Here is a 14683-nt window from a genome sequence, read left to right as displayed (position 1 = left end):
TGTTGTCCAGACAGGGGCCAGACTGGTGAACTGTGGGTCATGGGTTCAATAGTGGGTGAAACGTTACAATGGTAATATGTTGTAAAACAATGAGTAATGGTAATATTTAGTGGTTTTCACTTTTACAAAAAAAAATATATATATAATATAATATAATATAATAATTCTTCTTAATTCCTCTTAACCGTGCACTTGCACGACAGCAAACCTATTCTGGGGAACATTCACCAAAAGCAGCTGATCTACAAGCTCACAAGCTGTCATGATGTTGTGCAGCCTATGTATTTTGTTTTTTTGATTTTATATAGTGCTTAAATTAGTCCTTTAATGCAGACCGATAAAAATAAGGCAACATAAACCTAAAATAATTGAATAAGTGTGGAAAACATCATTGGTTTGTGATCAGTTTGACTGCTTAATGAACAGTGCTTAATGAACAGTAAAGACATCAGGATTAGGTTAAACCTGGCTGTTAGCCTGGTCCGGAGCAGGCTAAATCCAAAGCATTAGTTTCCATGGTAACTAATGTAGCATCACTTTCATGAAACCGAATCAAGCCTCAACATATCCAGGTTAACTGGTTAAATTAATCTGGCAAGATTAACCAGCTTTCATGAAACCGGTTAATCGCTGATCCAGGATATATTAAATCTGTATCTGTTATATCTGTTAAATCCCGGCTTAATCTCTTATCCAAGTTTCGTGGAACGGGCCCCAGGACGTATGTAAATGTTCTATTTATTATGTAAATTATTTATTTAATATTGAATTGCTTGATTTACGCTCCACCACACAATTATACATGCCTGTTGACGGCTGCTGCCAGCTTTTCAAAACATTCTGGAAACATGAAATCCAATTTAAATTAAATTGTATGTATATTCCCCCACCCCCCCCATTCCCCCACCCCCAAAAACAAAACTAAAAACCTTTTTTTTCTTTAAATTCTTCCATGGGCCACAAGGGGGCGCTATGTAGGTATGTATGTATGTATTTTCAATACACATCCCTTTACAGTATCTGAAAGTCATGACTGTAGTGGTGGGAGACAATTACTGCTGTTAAAAAGGTGTAAATGTAGCCTTGATGGCAGTTCATAATCAATTACTCCCATAAAATGTTGAGTAATTATGCCTCCTTTTTTTCTCTCAACAGATTAATCCCTACCCTTGGGCCCACATGTGCACAGGTGCCACAGGTGGCACCAGAAATTGATGATAAATGGATGGTTGAGGAGGTCATCAATGGCCTCCAGTCTTGGCTGCTGTGGCGAGGGAACCCTGACCCCCTTGGAATTCTCGAACCCCTTTTGGTGGAAGAGGCGTCCATACCATTTAGGGTTCCGACCGGCCAAGAGTCGCGCTTGGGGCCACATGTGCAACCTGTGGAACAGCCACAGGCTGTGGCTTTGGCTGAGCCCACATTTTAGTCTCACCCCATTAGGAACCCGGCCACAGGCAAGGTCACCAGTCCTTAACCTTGAACCGAATTTCCAGCTGCTCCCCAATGGCCTTAATAGTTGGCTCATGTGGCAAGCTGAGCCGGTCCCTGATAAGGCGGGATGTCCTGAGTGCATGTTTGTTTGTGTGTGTTTAGTCACCTGAGGCAGGTCTGATCTTATTTTGTCCCCACCTTTATACACCCTTTTTTTTTTTTTTTTTTTCTTTTACATTTCTACGTGTGTGTGTGTGTGTGTGTGTGTGTGTGTGTGTGTGTGTGTGTGTGTGTGTGTGTGTGTGTGTGTGTGCGTGTGCGTGCGCGCGCGCGTGTGTGTGTGTGTGTGTGAAAATAAAAAAAAGCACTTGAAGTGGACACATGGGAACTGCTGAGACATTCCCAGTAAAATGTCTACATTCAAACTACCAATGCATAGTAAAAAAAAACAAGTAACTTTTTGAATACTCTAAAGCAGTGGTTCAACCCTTTTCATATCCAGTACCATTCATTCGTCATTTGAGCCACGGACCACCATGTTTTGGGGGGGGGGGGGGGGGGGGGGTGGCGTGGAGGATGGCTGATTCTGTGTGCAGTCACACCTGGCCTTAATCAAACCACCAAATCAAAAGTATGACCAAACGATGACGTCCAAAAGAACACAATCATAACCTTTTGAGGACGACAATGCGAGCGGCTGCAGCCCGGCGGCCATGACACTTTCTCCAGACCAATCGATGTCCTTGTTGCGCATGCAGGACCTCCTCCTCGACTGCGCCAGAGACGAAGGGGCGCCGCCCATCAAAAGTCCCTTGATGTTGGGTTTGTAGATCTGTGGAGCCTCTCATGCGCCTGGACTCCTCCAAGGATGGGAAGGGAAGCGATTTCGTCTTCACCTGACCTATAGTATAGGGGTTCTCAACGTTCTTGGCCAGGGACCCCCGAAAATGCTTTGGCAACGTCTCGGGCGTTAGTAGACTAAATATCAAGAGATTTTAGTCGACTAAATCTACAGTTGATTTAGTCGAACGACTCGAACAAAATGTATTCTGGCGGGCCTTGATGCCGTCGTAATGACTTTTTCCACTTGCTGAAAATAGCCGATCTACAAGCTCACAATGCGTTGAGCTTGTGAATCGGCTATTTTCAGCATGCAACTAATTGTAAAATGAAGAAGGGCGTTCCAGCCGCGCCTCTAGCCTATAGCAGGCCAATCTGGTGCATCTCAGGAGCAGGACATATATATGCGAACAAGAAGGCACTGGAGCAGCTCAGACGGTTTAGGCCCTTATTTTATTTGTAACAGGGTGCAGGTAAAAAGTCGCATAATTGTAAAATGACTTAGGGTTAGGGTTGCCCTAGCCTCAGTACCCAGGCTTTCATTTCGTCTAGGGTTGCCCTGACTTAGTCATCATAGCTTAGTTTGTATTTAGTTTCCATTTAGTTTGTCAGTGGAAAAAACATTTTAATGTCAAGGACCCCCACTGTCACCAGTGTGACATGCATTAGGCTACGGACCCCCATTTAATGGCATTTTTTTTACATCTGGGACCCCCAATTTATATTGTAAAATCAATGTTAACGGGTCCGTTTGGTTCCATTTGTACACTCAGAGTTACAGACCCATAAGGGTCCATTTGGTTCCCGACTATCATTTTGGAACTCCCCCAAGGACCCCTGGGGGTCCCCGTCGGACCACACTTTGGGAACCACTGATGTTCACAAAGTAAATCGTTGGCAGGATTTATTGTGGCTAAACAACACCATTTAAGATAACCATCATCAGCTGTCAGTGGCGTGCACAGATAGACACTAGGGGGTGCTAGAGCACCCCCTGCCCTTTTGGCAATGTGCCCTTTTGGAAAAAAAAGAAAAAAAAACTTTTTTTTTTCTTTTTTTTTGATTTTTCAAAAATAGCAGACCTACAAGTTCATAGCGCGCCACTCGGTGGCGCGCTATGAGCTTGTAGATCTGCTATTTTTCAATAGCTAAAGCATAACATAATGCTAACACCAAAAGGGGTTCCCGCCCAAAATGGATTAAGGCAACCGGCCGGTTCCACGCGCTGCACAAGTTGCCCTTTTTTAACTTGAGCACCTGCCCCTCTAAATGTCTGTGCACGCCACTGTCAGCTGTTCTACATTGCGTCACTCACCGCTGATCAATGAATGAATGGACTCAGACCAGTCTATGGCTCAGACTGAAATATCACCTGGCTGGTCAGTGATTTGCATTTGGGGTCTCTCACCGCTCTGTAAAGTTCAAAATGACACAATATACGGATCAGGAGTTGTCTAACAACATTAACAATGTGGATGAGTTGATTTGGAAGATCATTTAGTCTTACCAAGCGGATTGCAACAGATTGTTTCTCTGTTTGTTTACAACAGCACATGAAGAACCAGACATGTTTGTGTTCAATTGAACAGGAAAAGGACGTTTTTTGCTTAAATACTGACAGGAAGTAGAATAGCTAGTGGGCTGGACATAAAAGCTCACAGGCTCACTGATTGGCCACATAGTGTGGCAATCACAGAGCCAGGTCATTTTAACCTTTTGCAAAAACCTGCAAGACACCCTGTTTGTTTTGTAACATTTCTTCCTTTCATGTATATACAGTAGCCTGTTTTGCATTTTAAACAGACTTGTAGTCTTGTAGAGCAACATTAGGCAACACATTTAGGCATATGTGTTATGCAAACAATTCATAGACATGACACGAAGAACAACAAAATTCAATATCATCAATAACAAACAAACAAAAATCTATATAATTAAAGGAAAAATCACACCTCACTTCACCCCGGTTTCAGACCCACAGGACCACAGCCAGGGTGCCGGCCCGGTTCCGGCGAGCCGCCCCACGTCCAAAACGGTAGAGAAATGACAGAGTTACCGTGTACTGTACTGTACTGTACTGTACTGTACTGTACTGTACTGTACTGTACTGTACTGTACTGTACTGAAATGAAATGAAATGAAATGAAATCTATATTTACCCAGGGTATCTGTACTGGCACACCCGAAATCATCATATATACAGTTAATATGTGCGTGTGTTTGTGTGTGTGTGTGTGTGTTAGGTTGCGCACAGGTGGTGAAAAACAACCATGCTATTTTCGTGCTCATACCCACCCAGGCACCCAGCTAGCCACCCACATAGCACCGAGTGCCGCGCTACGAGCTTGTAGGTCTGCTATTTTTGAAAAATCGTAAAAATGCAAATATTTGAATATATATTCTTTCAGAGCCAATGTTTTTAACTCAAATGTTTGCTTCACACACTCTATCTATAGCAATGATTACTGTCACAATATAGAGCTATTTAACACTGTTACTGAACACACACTATAGCAATGATTAGCCTACTGTCACAATATAGAGCTATTTAACACTGTTACTGAACACACACTATAGCAATGATTACTGTCACAATATAGAGCTATTTAACACTTACTGAACACACACTCTAGCAATGATTACTGTCACAATATAGAGCTATTTAACCCATTTTGGGCGGGACTTCTTTGAATATATATTCTTTCTGAGCCAACGTTTTTAACTCAAATGTTTGCTTCTGGGGGGTCCCTGGAACTACATATTTTCAGATGGGGGTCTGCAACCAATACATATAATCTTGGGGGTCCTTGACATGAAAATGTTTGATAACGACTGACATAGGAACGTCGTACTCAGGTCTAAGTGGGTTAACACTGTTACTGAACACACACTATATACTATAGCAATGATTACTGTCACAATATAGAGCTATTTAACACTGTTACTGAACACACTCTCTAGTCTATAGCAATGATTACTGTCACAATATAGAGCTATTTAACACTGTTACTGAACACACTCTATAGCAATGATTACTGTCACAATATAGAGCTATTTAACACTGTTACTGAACACACTCTCTAGTCTATAGCAATCATTACTGTCACAATATAGAGCTATTTAACACTGTTACTGAACACACTCTCTAGTCTATAGCAATCATTACTGTCACAATATAGAGCTATTTAACACTGTTACTGAACACACTCTCTAGTCTATAGCAATCATTACTGTCACAATATTTAACACCCTAACCCTGGACGGCTGCAATTCGAAACTGGCCCCCGTAAAACCTGAATCCCCCACCCACCCCTTTTTCCCCTCACTGTATATGGTTTTTCCCCCTTTTTACCTCCTCTATGATGATTTCCTGTTTTGAGCTGTATAGAAGAGTCTATTTGTACGTCTCTAATTGTTATGATGAATTGAACATGGTGGGCCCTATTGTAAACAAGTGTAATACTTGATGGTGTCGTCCACAGTTAACAGTTTTGTATTGAGTTGTGCTTGAAATGTACTGTAATTCTCCAATCTGTTAATACATTCATCAATCAATCAATCAATCAATCAAACCCTATCGATGTCTGTAGTTGAAATGATTGAACACAATCTGCCTATGGAAATAATGACACAACATAGTTTGTCTTCAAACTAACATTTATTAACACAAAAAAGTATATGGAACAATAACAGCTATAGCAAACATTGTGGAAGAAAACAATTTTAATAACATCTTGGAAGAGGTTAATAATAATAATAATAATCTGCTTTTGTGTGCAAAGAAGAAGCATTGAAACCATTTTACACAAAACCCTGAGCCCACATACTATACATATACAGTACAAATGGAATTCTGGGAAACGGTCCATACCTGACCCCCAAGTAAATGTATTAATCAATGAAACAATATAGGCTTTCCTTTCTTTCTGTCTTTCTGTCTTTCTTTCTTTCTTTCTTTCTTTCTTTGAATATCAGCAATGTATGCATATCAGCAATGTATCACGTGAACAGTTATTCTGTGTGCATAATACCCATTGTGTGTGTGTGTGTGTGTGTGTGTGTGTGTGTGTGCGTGCGTGTGTGCGTGTGTGCGTACGTGCGTGCGTGCGTGCGTGCGTGTGTGTGCGTGTTCCGCTGGATATAGTAATCAGCGTTTGGTTTCTATTAATAAATATGCACTGTACAACTAACCAATAGTGTTCAGTTACCACTAAGGGAAGGGAAGTGACATGGGATAGTGTTTGCCATAAAATGGAGCAAGCACCAGGCTTCCTCTCTACAAAATGCCTCACACACAGCAGGGGTACTGATAAGGGTGGGAACAGCCACCAGTTGTGTAAACAAGTGGTGTGTGTGCTGTGTGTCTAGTTGTCCTGACAACAGATTCCCTCCAAACAAGCCTCACACAGATCCTTCTGGTGAGGTTTGGTCCACACCTTCTCAGAACACACCGACCAGCCGTCATCATCATCATCATCATCATCATCATCTTCCTCCTCGTAGCAGTTCTTCCGTATCTTTCCAAACAGGTGGCTCAGGGTGTTTTCTACAGCTTTGTCCGTGAAGCCCGGTAGGTCGAAGCCGTCGTCATCAGGGCAGCGCAGACACGCCTGTCCGAAGGGTCTCATGATCACCGTCCCGCGCCCCTCCCTGCCGCGCAGCCGGTACCGAAACAACACCACCACCCTCGCCGAGTTCCACTTCCTGGAGCAAGAGCTGCAGCGGAACCTATACGGGAGGCCACGGAGATTTTACACTTGGTTGCGTGCTGAAAATAGCAGATCTATACAAGCTTGTGAGCTTTGTGGATCTGCCAGTGGCGTGCACAGACATTTAGAGGGGCAGGTGCTCAAGTTAAAAAAAGGGCACCTTGTGCAGCGCGTGGAACCGGCCGGTTGCCTTAATCTATTTTGGGCGGGAACCCCTTTTGGTGTTAGCATTATGTTATGCTTTAGCTATTGAAAAATAGCAGATCTACAAGCTCATAGCGCGCCACCGAGTGGCGCGCTACGAGCTTGTAGGTCTGCTATTTTTGAAAAAGAAAAAAAAAGTTTTTCTTTTTTTCTTTTTTTTTTAAAAGGGCACATTGCCAAAAGGGCAGGGGGTGCTCTAGCACCCCCTAGTGTCTATCTGTGCACGCCACTGGGATCTGCTATATTCAGAGCATGACATCCAAGCGGGACCAAACATAAAATAAATGACTTGTCTTTTAGTTCCACTGGATCTCTTCTCCACTAGTCCCTCCCTGACATTTTAGCCTTTTGTTGACGAAATTGTCAATATATTTAGTCTTCGTTTTAGTCTTAGTTTTAGTCGAGAGAGAGATACAACACAGAAGTTGCACCAAATGCATCTCAAATCTGCACCTACTACATTAACCGTTCATTTTCCTCATAGATTTCCAAAAAGTATTTATTTAAATAAAGACGTTTACGCCGCGGACAAAGCCAACTCGAGTCGTGACAAATCATGACAACAAACACAATTTTTTGGGCCGAACAAATAATTAGAAAGAAGAAAAAAATGGCAGGTTACAACACTTTTTTTGTTGTTTTTCTTCTTTGTAATTATTTGTTTGGTCCAAAATATTGTTTGTGTTGTCATGAGTTGTCACGACTCGAGTTGGCTTTGTCCGCGGCGTAACCGTCTTTAAATAAATACTTTTTGAAATGTCTATGGGAAAAATGCATTGGGATTCATTTCCTGGTCCATGGTAGGGGGGTGGGACTGCGACGCTCTATACTATAGCCTTACAGTATTATCATAAATAGTCTACTGCTGGTACTATAGTCTATAGTCTTCACATTCTGTATACAGTATTATTATATGTGTGTTTTAAAGATTTCCTAAACACACATATATAAGTAAATGTTAAAAACATTATTGTGTAAAATGATTATCCCCGCATATTGGCCATCCTGATCAAGTGGATTCACTAAACATCCAATTAGTGATGCACAATTAATCGGTAGCATAATCGGAATAGGCCATATCGGTATCGGAACGGTCTCAAAATAATACAGATTATTGAATCGGTTTTCACCAGCAAAAATGTTTTTAAATGAAAAATGTAAAACATCAATGAGTTCAATATAAATCAAAAGTGTCTAGTACCTCTAGTCTAGAACAAAAGCCAAATCAAATATGCAAAAGCTTAAGTAAAAATAAACTTTACATTTTTCTACATTTAATTTGTATACTCATCTCATTCAGTAGTCATTCAGTTGTGAAAACAGACATTTGGAAAAGAGTATAGGCTATTTATTGATTGATTGAATACTTTATTAACAGGCTTTGAGCCAATAAGCCCCTACAGGGCCTAGGCTTGTTTCCATTGTGGTCCTCTGTATAATATCGGAATCGGTCAGAATCGGTATTGGCAGATATGCAAATAATCGTAGATCGGATATCGGTCATAATTTCATAGTTGTACACCCCTACTTCCAACATGATCTTTAGACTAGAGCAACTTTTGTAAAAACATGTGATCCAGGTGACCAATTCCAGGCTATAAAATGATCCCTTCCTGCCTCTCAGGGCAATATAAGAACTTTATAGTGTCATGTCTTAACTTAAAGTGACTCATGAACAAATACATCATCCATACTTTCCGGTGGCACAGTGGCTGTAGACCCTCCAGCCTCTCCTCCGCTCCTCTGTGGAGATGTGGTCTGTCTGGCTGTAGTTAAAGGTCAGAGTCCACTGGTCTCCAGAGTCCAGCTCTGAGTCCAGCATGTCATCAAAGATGTCCATCCACTGTGACGGGGTCCAGTCTGTACAGCACAAACATTTGACACATCAACAGCAAACATAATAATCTAAGATATCTGATAGGCTACATAAAGTTATAAAGTTGATTTTTATCCATTTTCATATCGAGGTCCATTATATATTCAGCATTTGAGCCACGGACCACCATTTGAAGACATTTAATCCCAAAACTAAAGAACATTTTGTTATCGTTGTTGGATAAGATTTTGTCCACAATTCCCTGCTGTATTGATGTTGGTAGCATTAGGAGAGATAACAGGCAATATGTTGATCAAAATAATAATTCTTCTACATTCTCTCTAAATGAGTACACACAGTAACACTTCTTGTAATGCAGATTTTTAACAATAATCTAACTCTTCAGAGCGTAAAAAAATTGGTTTAATTTTACACTCTGAAGAGTTAAAGATCTATAAGGGTCCATTTGGTTACCAACTCTCCAATTATTTAGCTAGGGACCACCTGGAACCCCTTAAGGCCCACTGGTGGTCCCCGGACCACTGGTTGAAAACCCACTGCTTTACATTATTATATTATTAACTAACTGTCATATCGTATACAGTACCTCTGCTCATTGTCCTTGATGTTAAAGATATGGTTGGAAACCGTCTTCTGAATCTTGCCTCGAAGCCTCTGGTAACACAGGAGCTGTATATTTATCACCCAAGTTATATCCGACAGCCTTATTCTGGAAAATGAAACCTAAGATATCTCTGCTTTGTGCTTTCCCTTTCTTTCCAGTCCAACAGAAAGTACAGTGCATCACCACTAGATGTCACTAAGGTAAAGCAGTTCCTCCAGAATCAGAGCAGTGAGACAGAAGGACGCTGCCAGCAAATCGACAGGCTGAAATGAAATGAAATGAAATGAAATGAAATGAAATGATTACTATATTTACCCAGGGTATCTGGGCTAAGCTCAAGAACTTGTTTCCAGCCAGGCCCTGCTCATAGAACATTTCATCGTAGTGGTTCAATGCCTTGTTCAAGGGCACTTCAGCGGTGGTCATTTTAACGTGTCGGACCGCTGATTCGAACTGGCGACCTTCCGGTATCAAGACCGCTCCGCAATCCGTTCGGTTTGCTCACCAAACCTCCACTAAGTATGGGACCCTTTCCTTGCCTATAGTCTGGCAGTCGAGAGGCTTCTTTTGTTTAAAGTGGGACATTTGGTATATAGTCTTTTTCATTGGCCTAACATATTGTCTACATACATTCATGAATCCACTTGCTGACCGGCTGTTAGTATTGGGCAATTTGTTTCCTTATGCTTTAAGTAGCATGTGACATGTCAAACTAGGGGGTTTTCATGATTCTGAATCCATTCCAATGGAGCCGATTTCACCTCTAGGTCTTTCACCTTTAACCTCCAGAGAGGTCATGATTATTTCCATAAATGTACCAAACCTCAGGAAGAAATACACAAGAGAGATTTACAATTTAAGTCAATTAGTTTTATGCCCTATTTCTAGTTAAAATTATTTATGAGCCTAATCATAATATTTCTGAACCTATACAAAATAGCTAATACCAAATAGAGAGAACAAAATGGATGTTTAACCAACAGATTATAGCAGAGTTCTTTACAGAATTAACAGTCACCGACAGAGCTCTGGACTCACATCATAGCGAAATGAGTGAAGTTTACAACAATAGCCAGAGATATTATAGGGTCTGTGGGTGCTGTCACTGTCCAATCAAAATGATTTCTTCAGGGAGGCGCGCTTGGCCTACTCCCCTCTTTGAAGGTCTGATCCATCGTGTAGTCATCATCCGTCGCGTGGTCATCTTCTCCCGGATCATCAGATCAGCTAACACAGGGAGGCTGGCAGAACCTTCTCTAAAACACCCTGGACAACGCTCCACACGTCCCAGACTCTTCTCCCTTCACTAAAACACCCTGGACAACGCTCCACACGTCCCAGACTCTTCTCCCTTCTCTAAAACACCCTGGACAACGCTCCACACGTCCCAGACTCTTCTCCCTTCACTAAAACACCCTGGACAACGCTCCACACGTCCCAGACTCTTCTCCCTTCACTAAAACACCCTGGACAACGATCCACACGTCCCAGACTCTTCTCCCTTCACTAAAACACCCTGGACAACGCTCCACATGTCCCAGACTATTCTCCCTTCACTAAAACACCCTGGACAACGCTCCACACTTCCCAGACTCTTCTCCCTTCACTAAAACACCCTGGACAACGCTCCACAAGTCCCAGACTATTCTCCCTTCACTAAAACACCCTGGACAACGCTCCACATGTCCCAGACTATTCTCCCTTCACTAAAACACCCAGGACAACGCTCCACACGTCCCAGACTCTTCTCCCTTCACTAAAACACCCTGGACAACGCTCCACACGTCCCAGACTATTCTCCCTTCACTAAAACACCCTGGACAACGCTCCACACGTCCCAGACTATTCTCCCTTCACTAAAACACCCTGGACAACGCTCCACACGTCCCAGACTATTCTCCCTTCACTAAAACACCCAGGACAACGCTCCACACGTCCCAGACTCTTCTCCCTTCTCTAAAACACCCTGGACAACGCTCCACACGTCCCAGACTATTCTCCCTTCACTAAAACACCCTGGACAACGCTCCACATGTCCCAGACTATTCTCCCTTCACTAAAACACCCTGGACAACGCTCCACACTTCCCAGACTCTTCTCCCTTCACTAAAACACCCTGGACATGACAACGCTCCACACGTCCCAGACTATTCTCCCTTCACTAAAACACCCTGGACAACGCTCCACATGTCCCAGACTATTCTCCCTTCACTAAAACACCCAGGACAACGCTCCACACGTCCCAGACTCTTCTCCCTTCTCTAAAACACCCTGGACAACGCTCCACACGTCCCAGACTATTCTCCCTTCACTAAAACACCCTGGACAACGCTCCACATGTCCCAGACTATTCTCCCTTCACTAAAACACCCAGGACAACGTAGACTCTTCTCCCTTCTCTAAAACACCCTGGACAACGCTCCACATGTCCCAGACTCTTATCCCTTCACTAAAATACCCTGGACAACGCTCCACATGTCCCAGAGAACTGTGGTGGGATCCAATTGGGATCTTTTTTTATTGACCTGTAAAGAACTTTGCGCTGCGTTTATGTCATGAAAGGTGCACATCCCCACACGTATTTTGGGCATGTCATCATACACACTACAAGTCTGATTTGATTCGATTTTTTTTAGAAAAGCCATTATATAAAATTTGCAATTTGAGGATTAAATCAGATGAAATCAAGTCAGTTAAAAATACATTAAAACTACATTACAATACAAAACATTGTAACAGTACACACAACATAAAACAAGTGCTCCCTTTAATATCTAACCTTTTAAAATGTCTTTGTTTTTCAAATTTAGAATTTGTATTTATTTTTTCATTTTAAAATGACTCTTTAGAGGGGAACCTTTTTCCAATAGCCATGTTTTTGTCTGCTGTTTAAATGGCGTATATCTTTTCTACGTCCGAGCAGGGCCGCTTTTAGGGTAGATCGAATGGTGCCGCCGCACAGGGCCTCGCGCATGCGAGGCCTCGCGCTAGGCAGTGTTTGTTTTTTTTAAGAAACAATAATCGCATCGCAGCCCGTTCCTTCGCAGTTGCTGCGGTCGGCTTGGAGCGCCCCCAAATTTTCAAATAATTAGTCACGCATGGACCGACGACCTCTCTCTCTCTCTCTTTTTCAGTCTCTCTGTCAGTCCAGTCAGTCAGTGTCATGATTTCACAATTTTCTAATTTAATTTTGATCGATCACAAACTGTCTGCAGGCAATCAAGCAAATGTGATACTTAATATTTATAACAAATAGGAAAGTGAAGGCAAAAGTAAGTATTAATTAACTAATTAATTCAAAAAATGTGCGCGCGCGCTTACGACATAGAGCATAGACATGGTAACGCCCCGCCTGCCTCTGATTGGCCTACCGACACTGCCGGCCTTACCAGAGTCTCCTCCGAGGTGGAAGATACATGCTGGATAGTCTGCCGCGAGGTTACTCTGTGGTAGGAAATAAATAAATAGTACAAGTATGATAGGCCTATAATACAAGAGAATGACAGCTTGGCATGCGCAACGGTAACTTTTATTTTTGTAGAAGAGGCAAACAAATGTTGTTTATGTTTATTTGTATACATGTGTAAACTTGAAACATTATTGTACTGTAAAAGGGTCTCTTTTCCCCTGATCTTTATCTTTTTTTAGTATAACAGTATTAGTTTACTATAATTAGATTAATACCTTGATCTTTATCTTTTTTAGTATAATAGTATTAGTTTACTATAATTAGATTGATACACGATAATCAACACTAACACTTTCATTTAGAACACAGCCAAATCAAATCTTAGTACATACGTGTTCAATCAATTATTCAATCAAAGCAAACGGCACAAACAATATTAGTTTGCCTCTTCTACAAAAATGTAAGTTACAAGTTACTGTCGCGTGTTGCCATTCTCTTGTACTTGTATTATTTCCCAACACTTGCATTTTCCCTTGCATCTCGGAGGACAGGCAAGACGGGCAGTGTCTGTAGGCCAATCAGAGGCAGGCGGGGCGTTACCATGTCTATGCTCAGTGTCGGTAGGCCAATCAGAGGCAGGCGGGGCGTTACCATGTCTATGCTCAGTGTCGGTAGGCCAATCAGAGGCAGGCGGGGCGTTACCATGTCTATGCTCGGACGTAGAAAAGATATACGCGTTTAAATGACCTCAGATTGGTTTTCACTCCACTATATGTGGCTCCTATGGAAGGAAATGAACCAGTTTGCCCACTTTACTTTTAAAAGCAGGAAGCACCACATCTGCTGTACCGGCTCTGGTGAAACGCTTTTGTACCTCGTTTACCCGAGTGAAACCCCAGTCGTCACCAAAAAGCCCTATTGTAAAAAATATATATATCTCTGCTGTCGGGCGGAAACCTCATAACTCCAAAATGTTCATTTTTCAGGAAATAATTAAGAAAACCATATATTTTTTAAAACAAAGCAATACAGCCTCATCAAAGTTGGTGTTGTAACTTTATATATTGTCAATTACTTCCAGGAGAGGTGGTGGAGTTAGCTGTTTTAGCAGACATTTTGAGGGTCCAATGGAGTTAAGAGGTTTTGTCCAAAGCACTTTTTACTACTTTCCATTGGTTCAATATTTTCAAAACAGACGTAAAAGGGTGTTCAATAGCACTGATTTATGCCAAAAAAAACCCTCAAAAATGGAGTTATGATGAGTTATGTTTCCTCCCGACAGCAACGAAAATATATGAATCTTTGAAACAGAGATCATTGCAGTACATATTGATACAATAGAGTGAATAGACCACTGTAGTACATATTGATACAATAGACCACTGTAGTACACATTGATACAATAGACCACTGTAGTACTAAGTACACATTGATACAATAGACCACTGTAGTACATATTGATACAATAGACCACTGTAGTACATATTGATACAATAGACCACTGTAGTACACATTGATAAAATAGACCACTGTAGTACATATTGATACAATAGAGTGAATAGACCACTGTAGTACACATTGATAAAATAGACCACTGTAGTACATATTGATACAATAGAGTGAATAGACCACTGTAGTACACATTG

The 14683-nt window shown here is 41.7% G+C and overlaps 1 protein-coding gene across 1 annotated transcript; it reads right to left on the bottom strand.

Annotated features, from left to right (window-relative positions):
* Positions 1–6638: 6638 nt before the first annotated feature.
* Positions 6639–10803, bottom strand: LOC306938113 (receptor-transporting protein 3-like; the record flags this gene model as incomplete). Its single annotated transcript, XM_079522128.1, has 3 exons — positions 6639–7002; positions 8882–9047; positions 10779–10803. The coding sequence occupies 3 exons, from the start codon at positions 10801–10803 to the stop codon at positions 6639–6641; spliced, it is 555 nt and encodes a 184-aa protein (XP_079378254.1).
* Between the last annotated feature and the right edge of the window lie 3880 nt (positions 10804–14683).

Source organism: Electrona antarctica (assembly GCF_951216825.1).
Source record: "Electrona antarctica genome assembly, chromosome: 15".
NCBI lineage: Eukaryota > Metazoa > Chordata > Actinopteri > Myctophiformes > Myctophidae > Electrona > Electrona antarctica.
This window is presented reverse-complemented; position numbering and strand designations above follow the sequence as displayed.